The sequence below is a fragment of the Argiope bruennichi genome, chromosome 5 (genome assembly GCF_947563725.1).
Source record: "Argiope bruennichi chromosome 5, qqArgBrue1.1, whole genome shotgun sequence".
Taxonomy (NCBI): domain Eukaryota; kingdom Metazoa; phylum Arthropoda; class Arachnida; order Araneae; family Araneidae; genus Argiope; species Argiope bruennichi.
Window position 1 is genome coordinate 129864254 of NC_079155.1, and position 18967 is coordinate 129883220.

Sequence of the window (18967 nt, forward strand, 5' to 3'; positions counted from 1 at the left end):
ATAGTTACAAAATATTAATAAATTAAACGATATATTGCATTGAGTTATTTTGATCATTTTTTTGTTGAAACTCAGTCGATGAATTTAATTTTATGAGGACAGTCCTTGGTATGCTTGCCTAGATTCATTTTCGAATATTGTGAAATTTCACTTAACCGAATTGCCAAATTAGTAATAAAATATTAAATAAAATATCAATATAATTATGAGATTCGAAAATATCACTACACACACACACACACACACACACACACACACACACACACACACACACACACACACACACACACACATATATATATATATATATATATATATTCGCATGAATTTATGACGCATCCTGTATTATGAATGTACTATGTACAAACAAGCTGATTGCTGAAGTCTGATAGTTGCTTCTTGTAAGGTACTTTGTCATTTTTATTTCTTTCCTTTTCTAACTAGAAAAGCATTGTTTGACATGTTACCTCGAAATGCTGAATCATGTGACGTAACAAAAGACGAAAATGAGATATGATTTCGTAAAATGCTTTATCAAAAGATCTAGATACTTCATGCAATAGGTGGAAATTTTATGTCTCGTATATGACTCTTTATTTGTCAGAGTGCAGGTGGGGGAATAATGGCGCAACCTTCACGGAAAATAAAAACAAAAGGCAGTGGCAAAATGTTTATTAATTTCTGTTTCGAAAGAAACCTATTATTTTTAATAAAGGTAAGCCACTTCAACTGACATTTCGTTTTTCAATCCTATGTGTAATAAAAAATTTTTTAAAACAGCAAAAACTTATTATGTAAAACGTTATATATGTGAAACATAATTTTTGAAGCAGAGTCGTGGCTGAAGACAGAGAAGAAGACTTTGAATTTTCAAGTTCGCTTTATTGAATTCGGCAAGACATGATTTATGAGAAAGCAGAAGCGACGAGCACATCACAGAACGGCACAACATGAAATGAGGAAAAGCTGATGAAAATTTTATTCCTGTGAATAAATACTGTGAGATTTTAATAGGGATTTCCAACACGTGTCGTCCACAGACAAGGGAATCATAGGAATCTTTTAGAGGAATCTTTAGGTCAGGAATTTTTTACTCGGACGTGGGAACCGCTGACGAAAGTATTTTTACAGAGTTTTCTGTTGCATTAATGAAATAGAAAAAAGGAATGTGATCAGGAAATAAGAGAATATTTTAGAATAAAGTTGATATGTGCTGAATGGAGCTAAAAATTAGGAAATTAATTAAGTTTAAATTAGATTTAAAAATATCATTACACACACACACACATATATATATATATTCTTGCCTGCGCCAAATGATCCATCCAAATGTCCAAGATGTTTTTCTGTGTTCCGTTCGCACCACAATAATAATAATAACATTTCTTCAAGTTTAAAAGTGTTGCTCTACATTATAGTCTTAAAATTTTGCCTTCCTGTGATTCATCAAGAAATGAATAGTGTTCATAAAAAAAATCTCCATCAGAAGTTCCTGACTTAACAATTGAAAGATAAAAAGTGAATCCATCAATAATATTATTATTCCCTACAGAAATTCAAGATTTTCATGTGTATTCTTTATTTTATTTTGGAGTGCTTATTTAAATTATAATATAATTGCAAGTAATTTTTTAAAAGCATATTTAAACTATTGTGAGTTTCTAATTTTTTTATCAAATCTATTATTTAAATTTATACAAAATACAAATTAAATTTATACAAATAGTAAAATGTGTTGCTCTTGAAATTTCCATCTACGCTATTAAGCTCAAGAAAGATGGCTGACTTAGATTAATTCACCTAACTCCAAAGGTTTAAATTGAGAAAAATAAATAAATGAAATTGATGGCACATGGTAATCAGAGAAAATTTGTAAATACCTCAGAGGAAATTTTTTCTACACCTCTGAATGTAATTTAAACAATCCTCTTTTATCTATTGTGCCATAGTACGCATACAAAACTTGTGGATGATGAAAAATAATAATCCAAGATTCTAATATTTCTTAATGATACGTGATAATCAGCATATAATAATAAATATCTCAGAAGACATTTTTTACTCCTCTGACTGTAATTAAGCTATCTGCTGTTATCACTTGTGTCAGAATTTGCATTGTATGCATTTAAATTTAAACCTCTTACTTGAATACTTTACTTAAGGTACGGGTATGTGTCAAGAGCCCCGTCGCACTTCCACGTCTTGCGGTGTTGGTGGTGGGGAAATGTAATGATACCTGTAAATCTAAACTGAATCCTAATTAATTTCCTAATTTTTATCTTAACTTAACCCATATTAATTTAATTCTAAAATGTTCTCTTATTTCCTGATCCAATCCCACATTTTTTATTTAATTAATTCAACACGATCTCTATAAAACGGCTTTAATCAGAACTTTTACACTTTCCAAGTGAAGGGATAAAAACCTGTCAAGCTACGCGAATTGTTTTAAAAGATACCTATTTTCTCCTTACCTAAAAAATCGACACGTGTAAAGAAATCCCTATCGGAATCTCATAATATATAATGATCGGAGATAAACTTTTCTCTCTCTTTCGCTCTTGTGTCGTGCTGTAGATTGACGTACCTCGTCGCTACTTGCTTGTATATAAGTTGTGCCTCTCTTGATGGAATAAAGCGAAGTTTTAAAATTACAAAAGTGTCTTCTCTGCTCGGCCACGAAACTACTTAAAAAATATAACTGATTTTAATCAGGATTTTAAAAACATGTCCTTTTTTGTTTATTTCCTTTTGTTTTAAATTAAAAAACTGCATTACATTCTTGCAGAGTTCACGACATTTATTCTGAAAATTTTACCACTGTTGGAAATTTTTCTCTGCTAAAACATCTGAGAAGTTACTATAAATATCGAAACAAACACTCTATATTATATGAAATTCATATTCACTACTGTTCATTTGAGTTCCACCTTTTTGTCTGTTTTCCTCAAACTTTATGTGACAATTTTCTATACAAAAATGGAACCAACATCGTTCCATTTTGTTGCAGAATATTTACAATATCTTAATAAATTTAATACAAAGAAGCATGAGAATTCCGTACATAAGAAAGGAAATCTCATAGTCAAATGATTTCATTACCGACATCCTGCTGAACCTCCCTTTCATTCCGCAAATATAAATTTTACGAATCGAGCTGTAAAAAATTTAATTCAGAAATCTAACAAGTTAGACAGATGGAATTTTGTTTAAGATATTTAAAGCACAATTAAAAGTTTCTATCCAATTTTGAAAAATAAATCTTTTTATTCGTCTTTCGGATTGGAATAAAATAATTCAAGCGAGCTAAGAGTAGTTAGATTAAATTTTATACTTGATTTTATAACTGAAGCTGTAGATTCGAATGAATTTTGATCAAATCATCAGGAAGTGGATTGTCTGCTTGTCTTTTTATGCGTATGTGAAATTACCAACAGCAGTACGAGCTAGATGGATATGAATTTTAATGCATCATCTTTACACCAACATCTCAGATCTATATGCACTTTTGAATGCAACCTGTCTAAATCACTATCTGTTTGCAAGTCTGTGACTATGGGAACACGGTAACTCCAAAACACAGCAAGCTGAGGACAAGAAATAGGCTCTTTGATTTATTACTAAAATTGTATATATTTGATACTGAAGATATTTGACCCCATCGATTACTAGGAAAACACTCATATCCATTTTTTTATCGCTATTTTACAAAGCTAAACTCAAAATGTACCGATTTGCATGCATATAATGGTGGCATGCCTTTAGGATTGTCATGCATAAAAATATGAACCCTCTGACTCTGTCATTTTTTAAAATCATTATTTAAATGCGATGTTTGCAAATAAGTTTGAATATTTTTCAATCAAAGTGAACTGACACTATATTTCACACGATAATAATATGCTATAATAAAAATTTCGAATCGTAAAAATAAACACCCTAATCTTCGAAAAACGCTGGAAATCGCGAGATTAGCAGCTGGAGGGTTAAAGAGCAATAGACAATCCATTCAGAGGCAAAATTTAAAATTTAGGCGAAGCTAATATACTAATAAGTTGTCGCTAAGCAACCGATTTACGGAATCATTAAAGTACTGGCTTCGTACTCACATGGTAAGGATTTGGTCCACGTTGCATTTTTTATAATTTTTTCAATAGTTAAATTAAATTTAAATTTTCAAACGGTTTTAATGTATTCTACTCATTTTTTATATAAAAATAAACGTGTATTCACCTAATACTTGAATTATAATAAGAATTTAATTTTTAAAGGGTAAAATAATTATAAATATAACTTTAATGGTATTAAATAATAACCATCTTAAAAATATTAAAAGTTTTTATTTTGGATTGTAAAAGTAAAAAAAAAATAATAATAACAATCATTTGATATAATTTTAGAAACTGTACCTATCTCGGAAATTAAACGGGCTTCGCAATTTTAAAACGCTGGCGGATGACAAAGGCGACTCTTTGTATGGCGCCTACCTCGCCAAGCTACCCCGGTAAGCCACTGAGATGGCAGCCTTAGGGGCTGTCGTGCACCTGACCTTTTTACACGGCAGTTCCTTTGCGCAATGGGGTCTCGAACCCTGTGCCATTCGTTCCTCAAGTTGAAACCTTATCACTGGACCACACCGACTGAACGCTTGTGAGGGAAAGAATTGTTTGACATGCATGTTATTTTTCAATATTTGCGATCCATACTTGATAGTTGATAATGGGTATATAAATCTCTTGGTTTGACTGCAAAAATTCCAAGACAGCTTCTGGATGAAATATTGAATTTTAGAACTTTCCGCTCGTTATAAAGTTATTCTGAAACTCCCAAAGCAACGATGTTTGTTTCCACCAGCCACAAACATATTTTGTAAAAAGATTCCTGTCAGCAACTTGGAAAGCAAGGGGACGATTCCTTTTCTAAAAAAGATTATTTCACTACTCAGAAACTCTTCCTTCTCATTTTTTTAGAATTGAAAAGGAAATGGAAGAGAATAAAATACAGACGAAAACTTTCCAACAGAAAGTCACATTTATAAGTTAAAAGGTAGAAGATGAAAATCATTATTCGATCCCTAAGCAACAGTAGCTATTAAAAATCAATACAAAAGTTATTTTTGTTATGTGGCGATCATTTACTTCATTTGACATTTTGAAAACTTCAATCGAAAGAGAGCTGTGGGAAAATGAAAATTGCGATCTTTTACCATTTTTTTTCTTCATTGCGTTAGATGATCCAAATACAAACTCGGATCCGAATTTCATCTTCTTACAATGTATCCCTTCACGATTAAAATTATCTCAAATATATGGGGTAGTTTAGCAGCTGATATCTAAGTCGTTAGAAATAAGTATATATTTTAAATAAGGTGAAGAATTATATTTTAAATCGCTTAAGTTAATAAATGTAATATTACAAAAATGATCAAAAGCATCAAAATTTGCAGGAAAAAAAGACGAATAAAAACGGAAGGGAGTTGCGGAATGTGCGTGAAACACAAAACTACGAAAGCATAAAGCGCTGCAATTCAAGGAACGCTGCAGAAATAATTCACAAACCAATAAAATATGTAAAAATAAGTAATAGACCGAAAGATCGAACAACACATCCATCGCGTCGTCTCGAGAAGAAATAAATGCAAACCGCTTAAAAGAAAAGAAAAAAAAAAAAAAAGGCTTCAACAAATAGCATATTTTCACGCCATTGTTCGATAATTTGTCATTATTCTGCTATATATTTCGATCTGGTGTATTTTATATTTCGTACGCTTTCAGTACAATGCTTCGTTGAAATGCTAATTCCAAATGTGTTTGCTAAGAATCTTCATCTCGTAATATTTCCGTCTTTATTTCTTGGTGGGCCTTTCTCCCTCGTAACAAGAAATCAAAATTTTTATTCTTAAACAACCAAAACTGCTTTTGCAAGTCGCATTCGACAGACTCAATTTCTAGCAGCAAATCTTTCTTTCCAACTCATAATGAAGCAATTTCCCGCAAATATTATTTTTTGCCATAGAAAAATGTATATTTTTTATAAGATTAAAATAATAATCATTTATAGCTGAAGCAAATTTTAAACATCTGCCATTTTTGTTGTTGAATCATTCATTAAAAAAACAAAAATTTCCAGGTTCAATTCCAAGTAAGCCATAAACTCTAGCGATATCTATTGCAAAAGAGGAAAATGAAACATAAAAAGAATCGCAGAGATTTTCTTAACCTTGAAATTCCCTCTTTTTGGTCAGAATAATAATAAAATATTATGCAGTAATTCGAGAAAAAAAAACTTTTTTTAAACTTTAATGTTTTAATGTTGACCAAGGAGATTAGATTTCTTTTTATTTCCTCTTATCGAAATCCACAAGAAGGTAATAATTCAGTCTCGAGATTTTGATAGTTTTTCACCTTTTCAGATCTTCCCGAGTTAGGAAAAAAAATGATTTTTCGAATTATATCTGTTTGCCTATGAACTTAATGAATTAAAAATTCAAAAGCAGGATGGTTGAAATTTAGACGAAAACGTTTTTGTGTCGCATATGAATCAGATTTATAAATCTGTCTTTTTTCAGACAAAATCAGTTGATTCTGTGCCAATCTGTCTTTTTCTTTATATATCAACGTGATAGCTCGAAAAACAGAATTACTGACACCTGCATTTTGGGATAGGATCCCTACATTAAGGGGTAGATCTTGTATAATTTTGAAAGAAATTTGTCAGAAAGTAAGTTTGTTTGCTTGTCTGTACATGCATATGTGAGCATGATAATACGCATCATTCTTATTTGCGTATGCGTATATGCTTTTGTATTTCATCATGCAAGAGAGATAAATTTCTCTAATATATGAACTTAACTGTAAGCTTGTATAAAAATTTGACTCAGCTGGTCAAAGGGAAAGAGTTCAAATTGTATATACTCGTTTTCAATCTGCTGAGAACTATAGCACACATTTTGTACATTAATCGAAAAAATCAGAAAGAACTTTTCTCTTGTATAAGCAACTAAAAAAAATCATGTTTCCTAAAAATATGGGTTTGAAGGGAATGAAGAAGACGGGTAAAGAACACCAGAATAGCGACTCTCCCAATCAAGCTAAAACCTTTGCACCTTTTTATTTTCTCGTGTATATCGTGAAAGAATTGCAATCTTTAAGATATGCGAACTCGAGATTTTGACAAATCTCCAAGTTTTAGACCTCCCTAAGTTCGGAAAATACGTTTTTGGAAGATATCTGTCTGTCTTTCTGTGACAAACATAACTGAAATGTGCCTTGAACTAAATGAATGAAATTTCTTATAGGGTCTTTAGACCCAACTTACAGATTTGATTTCTATCCAATTTTGCTTAACATCATTCAGAGGAAGTCGGTCTGTCCGTCTGTACAGATAAAAATGAACACGAGAACTACAAGATGAAGAGAGCAAGATGGCTGAAGTTCAACACACGGATTTTAACATATTTAGTGCATTCATCTGTCAAATTTTGAGCCAAATCCAACACGGCGTTGAATCTGTATTTTCAGAAACATGTAAGCACGACAGGGGGATTTTGTTATTATGATCGTATCTCTCTATGGATTTTTAGTTTCATTAGATTGGGAAAAAAGCCATCTAAAGCGCAAATTAAAGAGTAGGCGTGAAAGTTTGGAAGATACCATTTAATCAGATCGTTGCTTCCAGGCAATTGTGATAGTATGAGATTTCAGTGACATCTCATGCTATTATTTCAGTGAAAGGCAAGAAAGATGTACTGCTATGATCCATAATTTAGAGACCGATATTCAGCGGAAAGTGCGGGATGCCTGGCAACTTTGAAGGTTGTCGGTTCATTTTTCATTTTTCGAGAGTTGGATAGTAGTAAAGTCTGAAAATAAAGATTATTGCAACACATTGAACCAGAATCCCGACAGAACCTTAACATTTTCAGAAACACAAACATTTAATTTGAAAAAGAAAATGTTTTTCTTTACTTTATCAAGCCTTTAAATTCGTGTGAATGAAGTTTGAGACACCACTGAATTCGCCATGAGGGGAATGGACTTATGCTTGCATGATTTGGATTAAAGGCTCATGACTCGTTTCATTTTGGAGTTTATTAGACATTATGCAGAATGATAAGCCGATGACACTTTACTGTTAGATGCAAGAAGATAACATTTATCAAATGAATGAGTTCATTACATTTGAACAAAAGAAGATACCTTCATCTATACTTATATAAAGCTCAATGTGTGTGTGTGTGTTGGCGCTCTACAGGCCAGATCCTTCGACCTACAGCTACCAAATGAGGCACATGCATACCTTGGAGGTCGGGAATGTGCACCTTGAGTCCATTTTGTCCCTCTTTTTTTGAATTTTTTATTTGAATTTTAATTATTAATTAAAAACTAACTTTACCGTAAAAAAAATCTTTTAATTTCCCCACCGCCAAATGAGTAAGGCTTTAGATTTTTTCCCCACGCTAAAGAGGATAGGTTTAACATATTTTCGGCCGATTATTTCAAACGATTCTGTTTATTTTCTTAGTGTTTGATGCATTTAAAATTAAATATTGTTAATGAATCGATCTTTCAGATTCATTCTGAAGTACTTTTGAATTAAAATAAAACAGAATAAAGGAAATTAAAAATTTCTAATCCGCATAGCGTTACCCCAACTGGCGTAGAAAAATTCACGCATGCGCATTGTGTTCTGATTGTTGACAACTATTATTAACGGATGCGGACTTGATTTAAATTATTTTTAGGTTAGTTGTATGCTTTTGTAATTAAATTGTATTTATATTAGTTATATATTTTTTGTATATGCTTATAGTTTTAATTACATCGTTTTTTAAGTAGTTTTTTTTTACCTGTTTTCGACCAATCATTTTAAACGATTCTGTTTATTTTCTTAGTATTTGATGCATTTAAAATTAAGCATTGTTAATGAATCAATCTACTCATGATGAATATGAGAAAATTTGTTGACAAATTCTTGAGATGTTACATAAATTAAGAAAGATATTCTTTAGTGCCCATAAGGTTGAAATGCTCAGTGACTCTATTTTCAGTAATCATATTATAAAAAAATGCTTTGTTTCAGTAAAAAATATTATTAAAAATATAATTAATAATAATTTTAATATTATTAAAAATATTATTAAAATCATATTATTTATAATATAATTGCATATTAATCATTTCCACTTTAATTTCAAGCATAAATTCTACTGGAGCTAACAGAAAATTAGAGAGATACATATTACGTTATGACTGAAGGCCTTTGTAATGTTATGAGTGAATTATATGACTATCAAAATTTGAAGTTTTGAAACACTTTAATGAAGGAGCTATTAAAGTAGGAATTATATAAAATATTTAATCAGTAAAATTTTAACGAGCATTAAGATTGGCGAACCGGCTGGTCGGCAAAGGCGGCTAGTCTGGAATAAATTATGAAATCCAAATATTAATAATAATTTCAAAATTTATTTTAAGCTGTTGGAAAAATAGAGTGATCTTTCAGAAAAAGATAAGAGCAAAGCAAATTTGGAAACAAAGTTTAGTAATATTACACGAGCACATAGCATTATTCTAGTTTAAGACACTGAAAATGTTAATTGTTTGATTATTTTTTCCAGATTACATATTTTAGCAAAATAAAAGTTAAATAAGTTCTAATAAGTTGATAAATAATCACCATGTTAAATTACTCATCCATTTGAAACAACAAATGTTATTTTTTAATTAAATGCATAACTTGGTTCAGTCTATATAATTATAAAAAGAAACAAAATAAGAAGCAATTAGAAAAACAAAGCTAACTTTGCTAGGGATGCACCCTTTGGAATATCAATAAGTTTTCTAATAACATTTATAGAAGCTAATTTCTAGATTTTTTCCCCTAAAAAATGAATCAAGAATACTTATATTTAAATGCATTCAGTTATAATAATTGCTCATAAAAATAATCAACTAGAAAGAAGAGCTCATTATCAGATATTTTAATGTTAATATATGTATTAAAGATCTTTCTGGTTTTCCAAAACATTTGACATATTTCTATGCTTATAAAATGTTTATAGTACTATGAAAATGCTGTTTACTTTATAGGAGACGACGTTCAGGCAATAGCTAAGAAATCCCCAGGTGCTTTTAAGAAATTTGGATCTCGATTATTGCGCAAAAAATTCGTGGATGAAAATGTCATGGAGACCAATCTGCGCCGATGCCTCACCACAGTGGATATGACTATGTTAGCTATCGGCCATATGGTAGGCTCTGGTGTGTACGTCCTCACCCCTACAGTCGCCAAGGACTTAGCTGGGCCGGCCATTGTATTAGCCTATTTGTTGAGTGGAGTCGCTTCTTTCTTGGCTGCCCTCTGTTATGCAGAATTAGGTGTCCGATATCCAAGATCTGGATCAGCTTACTCTTACACTTACCTTGCTCTTGGAGAATTCTGGGCTTTCATAGTCGGTTGGAACGTCGCTTTGGAGCACGTCATTGGGTCCGCTGCTACAGCCAGAGCATGCAGCGCTTATATAGATTCATTAGCTGGAGGAATAATAAAAAATGCAACCGAAAATTTAATGGGTGGCACTTTTGACGTTCCTTTTATGTCAGACAGGCTCGATTTCCTTGCTTTCGGAATAATGATGTTTTTTACCATCTGCCTATCATTCGGAGTCAAAATGACATCCCATATCAATAACCTTTTCTCTGTCACCAATCTCATTGTCATCGCAATCGTCATAGGTGTAGGTAGCTATTTCTCTGATACGTCCAACTGGACAAATCCTGAGGCTGGTGGCTTTATGCCTTATGGCTTTTCAGGTGTTCTGGCAGCTTCGGCTTCTTGTTTCTACGCCTATGTAGGCTTTGACTCCATCGCCGCGTCAGGGGAGGAAACGAAAAATCCACAAAAATCTATACCAAGAGCCACTATGATTTCCATGGGAGTCGCCACCGCTACTTATGTAGCCGTGGCTACAGTCTTGACTCTGATGATTGATTACCGAAAAATAAACAACGATTCTGGTTTGCCAGATGCTTTTGAATTTCATGGAGCCCACTGGGCTAAAATGGTGGTCATTGTTGGTGCTCTGTGCGGCATGGCCACAGCAATCATTGGTGCTCTCTTTGCGCTTACGAGGATTATCTATGTAATGGCGGATGATGGACTTTTATTCCCTTTCTGTTCGACCGTAAATTCAAAAACAAAGATTCCCTTGGGAGCCATGTACACTTTTGCATCTTTTGCTGCTATTATGAGCTTGATCCTGGACGTCAATACCCTTGTGGAATTGATGTCTATTGGAACCCTTTTCGCCTACTTAGTGGTCAGTGCTTCTGTTATCATTTTAAGGTATCAACCCGATTCGGAAATAAGAAGAGACTGTCTGGAACTATCCCCCACGGATGGCAAAAGCAATAACCTTGATCATAGCAGTAAAAAGGTAGAAGATTCTGGTGCCGGTGAATTATTAGAAAGCTTCAAGTTTATGAAAGCCTACTTGAATTTCAGTCCTGGTCGTCTGGTCACTTTTAGCCTAGCGTGTTTTACTGTCTTTACTTTTATCACATGCGCATTCGCAACAGGTTGCTTTTCAAGCGTCGTGGATGGTGAATGGTGGGCTGTAGCTATTCTAGCCGTGCTGCTGACCTGCGTAGCTTCAAGCTTCGTCCTGATTCTGATGCATAAGCAGTCTAACGCTCCACTGAAATATAAAGTAAGATATAACAAGATTAATACAATAAGTCTTACATTTTATCAGTTTTTATATGAAACATGTTAATTGGTCGCTATTAGGTAAATTGGCTTCTGTTAATTAGTTTTTAATTTCGTGCAAACATAACAACTCAAAAACGCAATGACTCAAGTTGATGATCTATAATTGCGTGTGATCTACTGACTATAGTTGTTGTGCTGTGTAAAATTTTGGTTTCAATCGTTCGGAAAAAAAGGGACCCAAATATTCATTCGCTGTTCTGTTACTTTTGTATTAACCGCATTCCAGAGATTCCTTTGCCGAAAATCGCGCACAGATTCACACCAAACATCGAAATTTTGCAATTTTTGTTCGCCAGTGCTGTGCAATCAATACGCGAGTGCCGATTCTCTTTAATGTACTGCATTTAGCTTCATTGCTTCTGAATCTTAAAGTAAATATTTAAGCACTCATGGCATTCAGCGCTCGAGGTCCATAATTTTAGCTTGCGAGTGGAGGGGGGGGGGGTATAACACTTTCATATAAGTATATGCGAAAAGGGTTTTGGGGTGATCGTTCCTGATGATTCCTTTATTGCCATAAAATCATTATGAAAAAAAATTGGACATATCTTTAAAATTGACTCATTTATGCTTAATTCTAAATGGTGAGGACTATATATTAAGATATAAGGATAGATAATTGAAAGTTATAAACAAAGACAAAAAAAATATAAAATTGTGCGAATTTTAACTGAACTCACCACGCATTTCCCAATTTTCTATACTCTCATGAAGTACGCAAGGAGAAAGTATTGTTATTGTTAAAAGTTTCAAACTCGAAATTTTGATAAATCTCAACGCGTCAGAACTCCTTGAGATTGAAAACAACATTTTTGGAACTATGTCTCTCTCGCTCTCTGTTCGTGAACATGATAATGCAAGAATTCTTTGAGTTGGGCAGAGGAAGCGTGGTGTATCGTCGCAGCAGCAAATTTTAGATTTCTGTTTGCAAATGAGCACGATAATTTCAAAATAAGATAATATCTGACACAGAGAGTTAAAATCTAAAATGCTAATTTTTATTAAATTTAGAACCAAATCTGTGAAAAGGCTTCTTGTTAAATATTTTGGAGCTAAAGAAGACTATGGTTGGTTTATACATTGTTCCTACCGTTTTCACTGCTTTAAATCTTACAAAAATGTAGTCTTCTTTTTTTAGAATTCAATCCATTTCAAAGATATATTAAGGCAGTTTTGGTTATGATTTAATGATAAGAAAAGGAAAAATTTTCTAATGGACCCATTTTTACTTGAGGGTCGTATAAAAACTTTAAGAGTGCTATTTTCTTAAAATGAATTGAAGGTATATTTCATTATCATAAATGGATTTCTTGCGATGGTTTAAAATGTTTTGTTTTTTGAAGTGTCTATCTTTCTCCAACAGGCAAAATAAATGAATAAATAAAGCTTTTTTTTCCCTGCATGTAATAATTTAGTTCATATAATTTATGAGAATTTCTATACTTAGAGTACGACGAATTTAATCAGTCAAATAAAGAGGCAAAAATAATTTATAAATGTTGATAAAAACAAAATGAAAAGATTTTTGAACTCGTTGACTCATTTCCCCTTTTCAATTCAAATTGAAAAAAATTATTTCTCTAAAGGAGAAAGAGAGAGAAAAAAAAAGAATGAAAAAAGTAAAGCTCTGATTTCTGAGCGGTGTGGATAGTAATAGTGTTTATTTATTTTCATTGCATTTTACTATTGGAACATTTTTCGAATAAAAAAAAAGTTGATTTTTTTTAAAATGTTGTTTTAAAAAATGAATACTAAATTAAATGTTAGTGGTAATAGTCTGAATCTCATCACTTTAAAATAATGCCACTTTCAATCACAGGTTCCCCTTGCACCTCTCTTTCCAGCCCTGAGCGTCGCAGTGAACATCCTCCTCATCGTCAGCTTAAAAGCAGCAACATGGATAAGGCTGGCGGTGTGGGTGAGCGTGGGTGAGTGCCATTCTGTTTTCTCGCAACTCTCCATGCTTTCAAAACATATTCTAAAAAAGAAGGAATTAGATAGAACTCTTTTAACTGTAGCATTATCTTAGAAGAGTTTCTATTTAATAATTGTAAAATGATATTTGTATTGCGGTAAACCACTCTTGAGACCATCAAATATTTATAAGAAATCCTGCCTCATCTCCAATAAAGCAGAATTCAAATGATATTAAGTTTAAACAAAAAACTGATTGTTAATATATCTAAATGAAAAAAAGTTTTTCCTTTTCCTTTTTAAAGACGTAACTTTTCAAATATGTTTCCTTTCATTTCTGTGATAAAACACCGCATTTGAAACTCTTGTTTCAGTTTCTGAAGGGATTTAAAGCGTTTTTTCAACACTGGATGCAAAATTATTGCCAAGAGGGAATAGCCATTCTCTCCACGCCCTACTCTTTCACCAATACACTGTTTTAGCTTCCAGACCTTTATGGCTGTGGTCAATAAAATCTTTTAACTCTTAGAAATGGAACAAATCAGTAGGTCGTAAACTAGAAAAGGTCCTAAACTAGACAAAAATGAAATTTGAAGGTTGTTGGAACATTGTTGGAAGGTACCGCAAGGCCGATAAAATTGTACGAATTTGGAATATTTCATTCGATTTCAACCTTCTTCTCTCATTTCATAGTTGCATTAAAAATACCCAAGTCAAAACATTGCCCTTCAACATTGTAAGGAGGTATGAATAAAATAACTGAACTGCGCATTCAACTGCTACATGTTGCTTCCAAATGTGAGTGCGCAGGTATATTCGATAAAGATGTTGTGGCAACAGCACATGTTGTTTCACAGAACAGATTTTATGAATAAAGATAAAATTTAAGTAACTGACCAGAGGAAAATAAGCGAGAAAAATCAAAGAATAGTTAAAAATGCACTAAAGACAGGGTCTGACAATGGAAAATAAAGGACTGTTTTACAATGAAAGGAAAGATAAGACTACGGATAAAAAAAGAAAAAGGAGAAGAAGAATAACAAGAACTAAGTTTTCCAAAAAGGTTACTACCATAAAGCCTACTTCGCCAACAGAATAAGGAAACTCAAAGCTTGAAGTCATGCAGTAATAATAATAATATTTGCCTAATATTGTTACTCGAAAAGAAATTTCGGAGAGCAAAATTAAAATTTTGCTAGTTAACAAGCAGATTGAGAATTGTAGATCGCGTTTAGTTATGATGGACTTATCGTTATTACTGATATCAATGGTGCAATTCCGTTTTTGGAAAAAAAATGGGAAAATCATTGCGATTATTAGTTTGTTTATTCCACGGCAAAATGAAATGCCTTTAAGCCACTTTTTTTTATTCTTTAAAAGGAATATGAAGGAAGTCAATATATTTTAATGCAGTGTTAAATAAACGACAACCTAGATAATTCTCGGGATTCGGATATTTTTTCTTACTAACTGAAAGTGTACCCTCATTAGAAAATATAAGTGATTTATACATAGATAAATATTATTTAATATAAATATGTATCTCTATATTTAATCGAAAAGGCTCTCAAGATAAATCTTTGAATAACCTGGAAAACTTGTTATCACCCAATGACTTGTGTTAGCAAATCGAATACTTCGATTGCATGTGGAAACTGATAATCTTCAAATTTTGACAAAATATTATTATAAATCTGTCTTGCTGCTTACCAGCGTGGTAGGAATCACTGGAAAGACCGTTTTGCGATCAGCTCAGTTAGAGACCGAATCAGTGATATCAGGGCTTGGGGACAAACTTGGCAAATTCGGCGATAAAATAGATATTACTGGAAACTTCCACAATTTTAGTGATTCAGCCAATAGGAACCGAGATACGCCTAACTGGTCCAGAACCTTCTCGGCTCATCTCCGGGAACTATAAGAGGCCGGCAGTCTCAAGCCGACATTTATTGTGTAAAGAGTCTACGGCGAATAGTTGGATCAGTGAAGCGAAGAGCTCAAGCGATTGCTGAATTGAGCTGTGAGCCGAGTCCTGGTGTTTATTGTGGAAGCAACATCGAGTCGTGTGAGGAGTAGCCAGTCGTGCAGTAGTGAGTCGGCAGTTAAATACAGCTAAAACTAGGAGACAGTGGAGAATTTCAGATGTTTGGAGATGTCTTAAGAGTGAAGCTATGCAGATTACCTCCTTCTGCTGAATTCTGTCTGGCCGCTTTGTGTGCTGTGGTTGTTTTTACTTCCGATTACTACTTGTGAACTACTGTTTGTTGTAGTGTGCTGCTGTGTGTTTCCTGTATTCGTCTCGGCTGTATGTTTCTTCGTCTTCGTGTTAATAAAAGTAGTCGTCTGTCATTAAAGAACTGCTTATTTCATCGATAAACAAGTCGGAAAGAGTCCCGGAATATCACTAATAATATATTGTAAAAGTTTATGAATTTGTATAATCTAACACTAAGTTAAAGCCTTCATTGACGAATATCTTTAAAAGTTTATTTCTATTCACTACTGGTCTTTAAGAATCAACAGATGCAGTTGTCAAAATAAGCGGGATGTAATGTGTGAATGTAACTTAGATTGCGCCGATTGCTAAAAGCAAAGAGTAAAGATGGTATTAAAATTTAATAATTTATCTTTTAATCTGCATTATTTTTAATTTCATTATTTCCTAGCAGATTTACCGAAAACGTCAAAGAATACATTCAATCAAATCTTTAAATTTTATTATTTTTTTTTAAAGTTTCACATTTTTTAGGCTCTTTGTGGCACCTCAGAACATTATTGTAAAGGAGTAAAATTTTAAAATATTTTTTCTTAATCTGAAAAGTAAATTTTAACCGCCTTTAGAAATTCCAATTCGAAAAATATCTTTTGGCTGGTTTTCGTTCCACACAAATAGACGATTTTTTTAATGCAACTAGTTATGAGTGCAAATCAGTTTAGTTCCATATCATCTTATTTTAATTAATTTATTTATTTATAATAATTTAACTTAATTAATCATCTTCACTTTTCATAGTATCTATTATTTTCCATAGTATGCATTGTATTTCTTTTCTTTAAATAATGATTTTTCTGTACGATTTATTGCAATAATACTAAAAAAAAGAATCAGACATTCAAATAGGTACGAAAAAAAATTAAATCTTCTTTCAACCTAAAAGTATGCTTCAGAACTCAATTGACTCAGTTTGGTGGGAATTGCCCAATTACTTCTCTTTTATATCACTGTGATAATGTCTACCTTCCTTGAATAACGTGAAATAGTTGGAAAATTTCGGAAGTTACTAATAAATTACAGGAAATTAGAAATAAAAATGACAAGAACTATTAGAAATTCTTATTCATCCCAATTTCTTTCTCCTGAATATGAAAAAAATAAAATGGCAATTGATGTTCAAAGACGCTCCTTCTCTCAGAAAACCGGCTTGTTTGTTTGTTTCTTATGACACTTGCCACTGACAAGCCCGCTGTTACGAAGACAGCGATTTAAGCCTGAGGGGGACGTCTCTTATTTTTTATAGCAGCGCCAACTAGAGCCAAGAGTACGACTTTGCTACTCACGCATCACTCATTCGCTTGCACAACCCCTTTTTACAGGATGGCACATTCACACATCTCACAGAGAGAACAACAGAAGAACAACCATGCCCAAACCGGGACTCGACCCAACCGGGACGCCCAGATCACGGGGAAGACGCGCTACCCCTATGCCAGGACGCCGGCGAAAACCGGTTTAAAAGTTGGTACTCTTAGAGTATTAAAAAGTCACTAAAATTAAAACTCAGAATTTTAATTAATTATTAATTATATCTGATAAATCTGAATTGAAACCTTGTTTCTCAAATACTACAAAAGTATCAGTGTAAGTTGGTCTCAACGTGATTTCTATATCTTTGTATCTTTGTTTGTATCTAGTTTCGTATCTTTGCCGATTATTGAAATCTATGTTTATCTATTGCAGGTCTCTCCATCTATCTGTTTTACGGCATTCGACACAGTAAACTAGAGACCCCTTCGTCTCAATTAGTTTCTGTGAAATAAATGAAAATGAACCTATACTTGTGTTAAGACCCCTGGAACAAAAGTCATCCTTCGGTGCAAGATGAGACACTTTTTCACAAGGTGGAATCTTTTATTCTGTCCCATCGCTCAAGACAGTCTTTGTCTCTGTAAGATAAAGACCATATATTAGCATGAGAGTGTGGCATGTTTCATTATTCTTCCAGATATTCTTGTCTAATGGATGCTGATCAGATGAACACCATCACAAGCCGTAATTAATTCATTTTCCATTAAGAATTACTTGTCAAATAGGTACTCATCTACCCACATTATTTACATGGCAAATGCTGATCCGGACATCAGCAATAGTCTCATTTGTCCTTTGACTGCTATGGAAGTCCAGCAAAAAAAAAAAGCCTGGTTTATGGCCATCCGGCTCAAACCATCAGTTTAATCTCCAGCGATTGATACTACTGGCTACACACCGCTCACGCGAAGTACTTGAACTTAGAACAACTAGCAGTCAAAGGTTATTTTCATTCTACATTCGTGACCACCTGTTAAATGGACGCACATTTGGCAGATACAGTCATATATTTTACAGGTTTTGTTCTAGATCATCAACTGTTGTGAGAAAGATGCTAAAATTGTACACATCATCGTGAGTTTTTCAAGTTTATTTCTCCATCTTGTTTATCTGGTAGACAACAAGCTCTTAATAACCGATGAAAGCACTATGTTATGAGAATGAAGCTATTTCAGTAGTTTCCCCTTCTCATCAAAAAAAAAAAAATTACTGTTGTCGTGTGATATTAACTCTTTCATGTCCTCGTTCTTATTACAGAATGTTAGATGCGCTGTCTCCGAAGTAAATTCATTTGGATATGCACTTTTGATATATCATCATGTGTTCCTTGTGATTCCTTTCTAATAATGGCAAATGGGTTGCTATTTTATATATTGTTCCTTTTTATATAATTGACGATGAGTCAAAAAATTAAATCGTACAAGATTATTTGGAAGTCTTTTTTGTTTTTGTCAAAATAAATTGAATTGCATAAAACACATTACTCGTTTCATTCATCAACTTTATTCTTAAAATATTATGAACATGATGATTTTTACATCATCTTTAAAATAATTATATTTTATTTATTTTTAAATGTCTAAAACAGTCTCTAATCAGCATAAAATGGTTATTTTTCCTTTTCCTTCTTTCTAAAAACTTATTGATAAATCCTTTGAATATTATTAATTGGATATTTAATTTAAACGAAAAACG

General features: G+C 32.8%; 1 protein-coding gene across 1 annotated transcript in view; it reads left to right on the forward strand.

Moving 5' to 3' along the window:
• LOC129968770 (cationic amino acid transporter 4-like) overlaps positions 1 to 18700 on the forward strand; it is a 35748-nt gene extending 17048 nt beyond the window's left edge. Inside the window, exons 2-4 of the mRNA XM_056083004.1 lie at positions 10092 to 11710; positions 13592 to 13700; positions 17645 to 18700. Of these exons, the coding sequence (XP_055938979.1) occupies positions 10092 to 11710; positions 13592 to 13700; positions 17645 to 17724 (1808 nt within the window). The 3' untranslated portion in view covers positions 17725 to 18700. The remainder of the gene's footprint in view (positions 1 to 10091; positions 11711 to 13591; positions 13701 to 17644) is intronic.
• The last annotated feature ends 267 nt before the right edge of the window (positions 18701 to 18967 follow it).